The sequence below is a fragment of the Sardina pilchardus genome, chromosome 8, assembly GCF_963854185.1.
Source record: "Sardina pilchardus chromosome 8, fSarPil1.1, whole genome shotgun sequence".
Lineage (NCBI taxonomy): Eukaryota > Metazoa > Chordata > Actinopteri > Clupeiformes > Clupeidae > Sardina > Sardina pilchardus.
In genome coordinates, this window is record NC_085001.1 from 1,443,769 (window position 1) to 1,453,768 (window position 10,000).

The 10,000-nt window shown below is 47.8% G+C and overlaps 2 protein-coding genes across 13 annotated transcripts in view; both read right to left on the reverse strand.

Moving 5' to 3' along the window:
* brd3b (bromodomain containing 3b) overlaps positions 1–6,714 on the reverse strand; it is a 27,664-nt gene extending 20,950 nt beyond the window's left edge. For 6 of the 11 annotated variants that reach the window (XM_062542289.1, XM_062542286.1, XM_062542288.1 and 3 more), the window contains exons 1-5: positions 6,348–6,714; positions 4,781–5,167; positions 2,851–2,988; positions 1,732–1,876; positions 598–782 (exon numbers count right to left, since the gene is read on the reverse strand). In XM_062542289.1, coding sequence (XP_062398273.1) covers positions 598–782; positions 1,732–1,876; positions 2,851–2,988; positions 4,781–5,005 — 693 coding nt within the window. In that variant the 5' untranslated portion in view covers positions 5,006–5,167; positions 6,348–6,714. Of the gene's footprint in view, positions 1–597; positions 783–1,731; positions 1,877–2,850; positions 2,989–4,780; positions 5,168–5,858; positions 5,886–6,340 lie in introns of those variants that run through there. The other 5 variants (XM_062542280.1, XM_062542281.1, XM_062542283.1 and 2 more) reach the window with 5 other exon arrangements.
* A 1,505-nt stretch (positions 6,715–8,219) lies between these two features.
* The window catches only part of rxrab (retinoid x receptor, alpha b), a 59,028-nt gene continuing 57,247 nt past the window's right edge, over positions 8,220–10,000 (reverse strand). For both annotated transcript variants that reach the window (XM_062542293.1, XM_062542294.1), the window contains one exon: positions 8,220–10,000. This exon is cut by the window's right edge and continues 2,660 nt beyond it. The gene's annotated coding sequence lies outside the window, so the exon portion shown is untranslated.

Below are 10,000 nucleotides of genomic sequence, written 5' to 3' on the forward strand. Positions count from 1 at the left end.
CATGGCAACCCAGGCTCCATAACGATGACTAATAATGCTAACATGGCAACACAGGCTCGATAATGACGATTAATAATGCTAACATGGCAACACAGGCTCGATAACGATGACTAATAATGCTAACATGGCAACACAGGCTTGATAATGACGACTAATAATGCTAACATGGCAACACAGGCTCCATAACGATGACTAATAATGCTAACATGGCAACACAGGCTCCATAACGATGACTAATAATGCTAACATGGCAAGAGGTAAAGATCGTTAAAAGGAAAACATACATCTTATTATCCCTTAAAAGGGCAACATGTTTCCATCCCCAAGATCCACTCGCAAATGAGAAGATCCTGGGGACTGCAAGGGGCCACTTTAAGACCATCTTTTCTTTTTAAAGTGGGCTACTGTTTGTCTACTATGCGTTTCTCATCCAAATGGTAGCCTAAACCCTGTGTATGTGAATGGACTAACTTCCGAATCACACATGAACAAGGTGCTATTCAGGAGTCAGGAGTCCAGTGCATGTTTAGAGGGGGCTTCTGATTGGTCTGGCTCACCCTCTTCCTCCCTCTCTGATTGGCCGCCTCTCGGACTCACCTTGACGACGGGCTGCGCGGAGGGGACGACGGGCATCACGGCGGCCGGCGGTGGAGGGGGCGTGGCCTGGACGTTGGAGGTGATGGTTGCTACGGGCGCCGCGGCGATGACGGGCGTCTGAGACGTCTGAGTGGGCGATGAAGACGAGGAGGGGGACCCCGACGACACGCCCACACCTGGGGTCTCTACGGCAACAACCAAACGGAGCAGAAACACACACATCTTCATCAGGCACAATTAAACACGTCCTTCTGAAACAGGTCTGTTGCTGCTCAGGAGTCCAACAGTGTGTGTGTGTGTGTGTGTGTGTGTGTGTGTGTGTGTGTGTGTGTGTGTGTGTGTGTGTGTGTGTGTGTGTGTGTGTGTGTGTGTGTGTGTGTGTCCGTCTGACACAGGTCTGCTGCTGAGTGTGTGTGAGTCCAGCAGAGTGAGTGGTCACACCCGTTTGATCTCATCAGATGTGCAGGCTGGTGAACATTAGTTGAGACACGTTCACTGCCATCTACCAACAGAGGAACTTCGCTCAAACAAGAGAATAATGTCACACGGCACTAACGGCCACCAAAAGGCGTGTGTTCCGTTCTATCCTTGAAGAACAGCGGAAGATTCCTCTTTATCATCCTTTCTCTCCAGTGGGAGAAATGGACCTGGTCATCAGGCTCCTCCCTGTGAATGATTCTATATACGCCATGCTGTGTCAGTGGCAGAGCCAATCACAGCCCTCGGTCCCTGAGAGAGGCTCGGGGCTGAACGTCTGCAGCACACCTGGTGGCTGTGTGCTCACCTGGCTGCTGCGCTGTACACCTGTGCTGATGTGTGCTGTACACCTGGCGGTTTTGAGCTCACCTGGCAGCTATGCAGCACACCTGGCAGCTGTGCTGTACACCTGTGTTGCTGTGTGCTCACCTGTGTTGCTGTGCTGTACACCTGTGTTGCTGTGCTGTACCTCTGTGCTGTGTGCTGTACACCTGTGTTGCTGTGCTGTACACCTGTGTTGCTGTGCTGTACACCTGTGTTGCTGTGCTGTGCACCTGTGCTGCTGTGCTGTGCACCTGTGTTGCTGTGCAGTACCTCTGTGCTGTGTGCTGTACACCTGTGTTGCTGTGCTGTGCACCTGTGCTGCTGTGTGCTCACCTGTGCTGGGCGGAGCTCCCGGTTTGCGGCTCTTGCCTTTGGGCGGCGGCGGCAGCAGCTCCACCTCCTCCTGGGGCATGGACGCCACCTTCTGCAGGAAGATCTTCTCCAGCGCCTGAGCCATCAGCACGATGTCGTCTGTGGGCTGGAGCACAGCAGGGGGGAACATGGAGTCAATCAAGCTGCACCACACACACACACACACACACACACACACACACACACACACACACACACACACACACACACACACACACCAGCGCCTGTGCCATCAGCACAATGTCGTCTGTAGGGCTGCTGGGAATAGAGCTGCAGCGTACATGACTAGGGCTGTAACGGAGTCCAATTCCTTGTTTGTTTACGCAAACCTGGCCAAAAAAGCTGATTATGGTTCTTATGAATAATGATATCTGAAGCAACTCACAACATACAATAACAATTAACATCCCAGTAGCATCAAAATACCAGACTGGGTGTTCCCATCCTGCTTTGCGCAGTGATTTCATTCTGGAAACTACCGCCCTAATTTTTGCCTGAGATAGGGGACCAATCACAGAACAGGGGGGAAAGCAGGACGATGATGAGCTATGCACAGTCGCCGTGGCGCCCAATGAACGGATCTGGGAATTTTTTCAAATACAAGAAAATGAACGTCTGGTTGCCAGACCACATCTCATTTGAGAAGTGGTAGGCGCTAGCCAGGCTATTAAAACACAGTTCATATAGTAAAATCAAGAAAATGTCAAATCATAATAATGGCCTAACAACAACAACAATAATAACATTCTCGTTCACTTGTACTCAGTGAACCAACGTAGCATTTGCTTCTGTCCCTGATGCAAAGAGCAAGTTACAGCAGAGACAACGCGTTCACCGCCGCCTATCCCACCGCTGAGCCCTGAGACAGTCTACAGGTTTACAGGTGTAAACGTACTCAATGACAAAACAGTCGGTGAGACCAAGTCTGGCTACTGAGGACCTCTGAGCAGATGTGACATGTTACCTTGTTATAAATGTAACAGTTGGTGAATAGTGTTGAAGTCCTGATGTGACATGTTACCTTATTATAAATGTAACAGTTGGTGAACATAGTGTTGAAGTCCTGATGTGACTTGTTACCTTGTTATAAATGTAACAGTTGGTGAACATAGTGTTGAAGTCCTGCATGCACTCCCCTGCTGTCCAGTAGTAGTTGTTCTCCAGTCTCTTCTTAATGGTCCCCATGTCCATCGGATTCCTGATCACTTTGTGGTAGTCCTGCATGAGAGAGAGAGAAGAGGTTGGTGTTCTGTAAATCCACAACATGTAGCCCCCATGCATTCAACACAGTACTCAAAATCCCCAGGGTGACACACAGCAGAGGCTCAAGTTGGTCTGCAGAAATCCCATGGAACACATACGCAATGCCTTGCAGAACCCATCTTTAGAGCAGTTCACCCTGGTGAAGTTAGTCTGCTGGTGAAGTTAGTCTGCTAGGATCATCTTTAGAGCAGTTCACCCTGATGAAGTTAGTCTGCTGGTGAAGTTAGTCTGCTAGGATCATCTTTAGAGCAGTTCACCCTGGTGAAGTTAGTCTGCTAGGATCATCTTTAGAGCAGTTCACCCTGGTGAAGTTAGTCTGCTAGGATCATCTTTAGAGCAGTTCACCCAGGTGAAGTTAGTCTGCTGGTGAAGTTAGTCTGCTAGGATCATCTTTAGAGCAGTTCACCCTGGTGAAGTTAGTCTGCTGGTGAAGTTAGTCTGCTAGGATCATCTTTAGAGCAGTTCACCCTGGTGAAGTTAGTCTGCTGGTGAAGTTAGTCTGCTAGGATCATCTTTAGAGCAGTTCACCCTGGTGAAGGTAGTCTGCTGGTGAAGTTAGTCTGCCAGGATCATCTTTAGAGCAGTTCACCCTGGTGAAGTTAGTCTGCTAGGATCATCTTTAGAGCAGTTCACCCCGGTGAAGTTAGTCTGCTGGTGAAGTTAGTCTGCTAGGATCATCTTTAGAGCAGTTCACCCCGGTCAAGTTAGTCTGCATGGATCATCTTTAGTCTTCCTCAGTAATGTGTCAGATCCTTTTATCCATAGTGACTTCCAGAGGCTAATAGCATGCAGAGCCAGACTCCAGAGCAGCTCAGGGTTAAAGTGCTTCCTCGAGGGCACAGCAGACACAACAGCACTGCTGCTCAGGAATAAAACCCTGCCAGTCTGACCAGAGTTAAAGGCCTGCTAGCGACTGGAGCCACTTACACAGGGGGTTGAAGAGTTCAAGGCCTGCTAGCGACTGGAGCCACTTACAGAGGGGGTTAAAGAGTTAAAGGCCTGCTAGCTACTGGAGCCACTTACAGAGGGGGTTAAAGAGTTAAAGGCCTGCTAGCGACTGGAGCCACTTACAGAGGGGGTTAAAGAGTTAAAGGCCTGCTAGCGACTGGAGCCACTTACAGAGGGGGTTAAAGAGTTAAAGGCCTGCTAGCGACTGGAGCCACTTACAGAGGGGGTTAAAGGGACACTTCACCGATTAGCATTAAGCTTTGTATCTTTAGAAAACCAGTCATGTAATTGAATGGTCGTACATCATTCCCTCAGATTGCCTTGAGATGGGAGAAATATGGATTTCAATGAAACCCATGAATAGGACTTCCTGCTTTCAATGATGTAATATGATGATTTCTACATCATTGAAAGCAGGAAGTCCAACATTGAAATCCATATTTCTCCCATCTCAAGGCAAACTGAGAGAATGATGCACGACCATTCAAACGCAAAAAGCTTAAAGCTAATCGGTGAAGTGTCCCTTTAAAGAGCATTCCTCGAGGGTGCACACACAGTGAAAGGAACCCGAGACTTTCAGGTTAGTGCGCATAACCTGGCTCCTCAGTCACAACACTACAGATAATAAGAGCACATCCCGTGTTCATAGACTGGCTGCCTGTTCAACACAACTCTCAGGCGTACGGTTCATGTTTGAGCAAGTGCAGAGTGCGGTGTGTGGTCTGCGTGCGACGTGCGTGCAGCAGGCGTAACCCCTGAGGTGTGTGCAGGAGGGCTCCAGCGGCGGCGTCCTACTCACGGGCAGGTTGAGCTTGATGGCGTCTACGGGCGTGTAGAAGGGCCAGGCGAACTGATGCCTCCAGAGGGTCTTCACCACCACGTTCTGCATGTACTGCAGCTGGTTGGTCTTGCGGCCGGGCTTGGTGGGGTTGGTGAACTCGGGGGGCGGGGGGTTGGTTATCGGGGGGGGCGGGGGGTTGGTTATCGGGGGAGGCGTCTGGGCGGCGGGGGCCTCGCCCGACATGTTGTCCGGGGAACAGGACGGGCGCGACGGTCCTGGGGGGGCTGCTGCTGCGGCGGGGGGGTCCGGCCTAGAGATCAGCGGGCGCAGTGTGGGGGTGCGGTCTGCTCCTTATGGCCCACGGCATCCACACATCCCATCTCAGAGATGGGTGTCCGCACTCTACTAGAAACACACACACACACAGACACACACACACACACACCAACAACAACTCAGTTCAGTTCAGTTCAGTTATGGGACAACATAGCACACCTGAGTTCATTTAAATGACAAATAGTTACACCTGGCTTACACCATATACTGTATGCACGCCATAACTATTGCATGCCAGCGAAGTGACCATTTGCATAATAAATTTCAATCTGTGTGCATCATTAAAATGCTGTTATAGACATAACACTGCAACCAAACTGTACGTGGACTTCAGGAAGTTTTGATAATTAACAAATTAAAGCGTTAAACATATTCGTCTCCGCCAGTCTCCTTCCTGTGTCCGGAACAAATTGGTTTCTACTCATCACAGGGTGCACACATGCAACAGCTTGCACAACACAACTTTACAGAAGCTTCTGATTACCCCAATGAAGTTAGACGGTTTAGATGTAAATAATACGGCCATGTTTCTGGAAAAACTGACTGTTAAACACAACTCAAGTTTTACGGCCAGCTAGCCACGTGAACGTAAAACGTCGTTAGCTACTTGTTCAGAGTTACACCAACTCGCTTGGATGTAACGCTAGCCAACTAGCTACCAACACGATTAGCTATGTATTCCCAGATAAGAGACCACGTACAACATTACGAATAAATGAATGCAACAAACAGGCCCACGGCTACTTCATTCGGAATTTACTTCTTTAAAAGATGGCGGGCAGTGAACAGATAGGACCTCCAGTCTGGAATGCAGACGATCTCATAAGCTAGTTAGCCAGCTAGCAATAGTCGCTACTGTTAGCTGGCTAACTAGATAACGCTGTCTTGGAGCCAGCAAACCATTCCATATCGCTCGCTCTCTAACGAGAGCCATTGTGTGCATGCCGACCAGCTAGCTACTTAGCGGGCTAATTTGAAATCCATGGTGCTAGAAATACATCTGCGTCCACAATTAAGCGATACAATGTCTAGGTGAACATTTCTGCTTCCTTTAAACTTAGCACATTGGTAGCTAGGGGATGAAAGTACGCTTTGTTACATTGTTGCAAAGCACCGAGCATCAGAGCCGCTCTGAGCAGCTATCTTCTTAGAGCAGGTTGCTGTGTTAGCTAAGTGTCCGTCTAACCACTCAAGATGGAACAGTTAAAATTGAAACCAAAAGCACGAATCATAAATATATACGTTTTACTTTATTACTTTCCCCCGAAGTGGTTCCGGTAGCGTTTTGCTTGCAGTCTTTCAGGTAGCTTTTATTGCAGCGAAGAAGCATAATAGATGGTTGGGTCGACTGTAGTTGAATAGTCCCGTGCCCATGCGCAGATGTCGCACGGTATCATGGTCATTGTTGTGCAAATAATTGGTTCGCGTGCCCATACCCCAGCTATACATTTTTGGAAATCTTTCGTGTCTGTACCATTCATCCTCGTGCTGCACAGCATCTAATGAAAAACACCGGCATGAGTAAGGAGGATCTTAATGTGATGACAGTTGGGAAGACACAGCTGCTAAAATATCTTTTAAGCACTGGACAGGCGCGCTGTGCTCCTCGGCCGACGGCTGTGGGTGGGCTGGTTTGAAATGAAGAAGACTGCATGTCCCAAAATGCATTTCAACTGCTAGGTAAACAGCTTTGTGGACTCTGTGGCTCATTACGAAGCCGTGTCATCAGGGACGTAGCCGTTTGCTGTAGTCCAGGGGAAATGATCTATGGAAATGATCGGCTCGATAGGCTTGCGTCTAATTACCCCACACCTCAGCATCTTGCATTTGCGTTTGCAAATAATTTCACCTATCTGTATAACTAGTCTCAAGAAATAGAGTAGCCTATTAAGACCTTTCGGTCTTGAGATAGGCCACTGCACCCTGGTCCACCTGTAGCCTAGACTATCGTTTGAATAAATAACGAATAAAAAAATGATTATGTCTTTAATCAAACAACTTTGCCACAATTGTTTTTTTGTTTTTTTTTTTATCAAGCTACAGTGTCATCATTGGCCATCATGACTTGCCCTGAGCTTTTCCTGCATTTCCTAATAGGCTGCCCTAATTTAGGCCTCAATTCCGCAATATCGCGCCAGGCTACTCCTCCTGCTCCACGGGTGTAGATGCCTGTCTCGTTCTCACCTGTAGAGCAGCAGTGCAAGAGCCGTGCTGTAGTGGAGTAGCCTATCTGACCTCCTATGGGTTCAGCCTTTACCCCTTGCTGTGAGGCTTGCGTCTGCAGACAGGACAAGACCAGGGGTCCGGCCCTCAGCTATAGCCTATGTCCTTTGAACAGTAGGCTGACGTAGCAGTCTGCTGCTTGCGTTGCAGAGCAGATCCATCAATTGCATAGGTCTTTATTTAGCCTACTTAAAACTTTAACACTCTAAACCTCTCGAAATATTTAATTAAACAGCAAATGCCGAGAACATTCACCTCTATAAATGTTCATATCAAGTATTTCCCCTCTCTCTCTTCCCTCATTATTATTCATTATTAGAAGGAAATTGTAGCCTAGGCCTAGGTGGCCTTCCGTATTGGTAGCCTCTTTTAAAGGCTGGTCAACACGATGCCACAAGATGAGATGCAGGACAGTGATTAAAATGTATAGGCCTACATTAATCATTCAAGAAATAATTTGAAAGAGATGTTTGAATTTTGTTGCATTTCTTATCTGGGAAACTATCCTGCACAGTTGAGTGAATGTTAAATAAGATTCTGAATGGGAGTGTCTATGTAATCTCAAGTAGGGCTATGCAATCAAACAATCAATCAATGTTGCATTACATTTACAGGAGAAACTTTCAATCTTTTCAATCAAATCACACTCAATCAATTAATCAGTCAAATATAATGAAATAGCATTCCATTTTGCAACAAAACTTAAAATTCTGTGTTAATTATTTTCAAGTTTAGAAAGCTGATATTACCAAGATCACTGAGTAGCCTAATCATGTTAAATATTTGTGATGTCAATATTGCATAAACTAATCCTGATTATAGAAATAGATTTTTTTTGTTTTTGTTTTGCCATAATAGAGCAACCCTACAACTAAGTTGCAAAAAGGATAACAACAAGTCCAAAACTTGAATTTTTAATTGTCGTCAGGACAACAGAGGGACACACAATCCGCTCGTTTAGGATACAAAAAAGAACCCTCGCTCCATTATTACATAGTTCCAGAAGTTCAATTAGTCCGAGGAGTTCTAGAGTCTCTCAGGACATACTCAAGGCATCTCTCCCACTCTTTATTTCGCTTTGTTCCAGAAATCAGCATTTACACAAATTAAACCACATTCCATAGGATGAAGGACATAACTACATAGGAGGGATAAAATTACATTTGTACAAAAATATATTCTTTCTTCTTTTCCATGTATGAATGATTCAGCTAGGAGGTGGGTCTGTTGGTGGTGCTGATGCTGATGCTGACTCCAGAGAATCAGCAGCAGTGGTTGCTGTTTGATGCTGACTCCAGAGAATCAGCAGCAGTGGTTGCTGTTTGATGCGCTGAGTTGTTAGCTGTTGGATAACCTGTGTAACCAGCACGCGTGTAAACGGCAGAGCCGCTCACCTGTACGACTCGCCCAGCAGGCTGGCGCGGGGGGCGTGGGCGTGGGCGTGGGGTGCCCCTGACGGCCACCCGGGTAGGATAGGATCACCAGCGAGGCTGGCATGTGGGAGGATAGGATCACCAGCGAGGCTGGCATGTGGGAGGATAGGATCACCAGCAAGGCTGGCATGTGGGAGGATAGGATCACCAGCGAGGCTGCATGTGGGAGGATAGGATCACCAGCAAGGCTGGCATGTGGGAGGATAGGATCACCAGCGAGGCTGCATGTGGGAGGATAGGATCACCAGCAAGGCTGGCATGTGGGAGGATAGGATCACCAGCGAGGCTGCATGTGGGAGGATAGGATCACCAGCAAGGCTGGCATGTGGGAGGATAGGATCACCAGCGAGGCTGCACGTGGGAGGATAGGATCACCAGCGAGGCTGCACGTGGGAGGATAGGATCACCAGCGAGGCTGCACGTGGGAGGATAGGATCACCAGCGAGGCTGCATGAGGGAGGATAGGATCACCAGCGAGGCTGCATGAGGGAGGATAGGATCACCAGCGAGGCTGGCATGTGGTAGGATAGGATCCCCAGCGAGGCTGGCACCCGGGTAGGATAGGATCCCCAGCGAGGCTGCATGTGGGAGACCTGGGTCTCGTCAGCTGGTGGGAGATCTATTAGTGAGGCCTGCTGCAATCTCACACAAAATCACACACAATTTCAAAATGAAAATCTTCTTCATGATGCAGTATGTTGTGTAGCATGCCGTTGATGTCAAACATTTAAAAATGGGACGTTTGCCAATACTACTGTGTCTTTTACAACTCCTCATTGTTTGTTTCAGTTAAGGTAAGCAACAAAGAAATGCAGATGAATACATGGAACAAGATGAAAACATCATCAGCAATAGTTTAAAGAAACAAGTGGTCAGCTGATGTCCCAGCCCTTCTGCAGCTTATGCTCCGGTCCTTTGGGGCGGCCGGACAGCAGAGTTACACCTCTCAGTTATTAGAACACAAGTCTGCTCTCAGTTATTACAACACAAGTCTGCACTGCTCTCAGTTATTAGAACACAAGTCTGCACTGCTCTCAGTTATTAGAACACAAGTCTGCACTCCTCTGGCTTCCTGTGTCAACATGCGTGTTTACAACGTATTGTTTACTAACAGCACATGTTGCTGCTTACATCACATGATGCGCACATGGAATGCACACACCTGAGGACCAGTGCTGATTGGCTGATTGCGTTGTGAGGTGCGGGCACGACCCTGGCCTTGGTTCCCTATTGGCTGATTACGTAG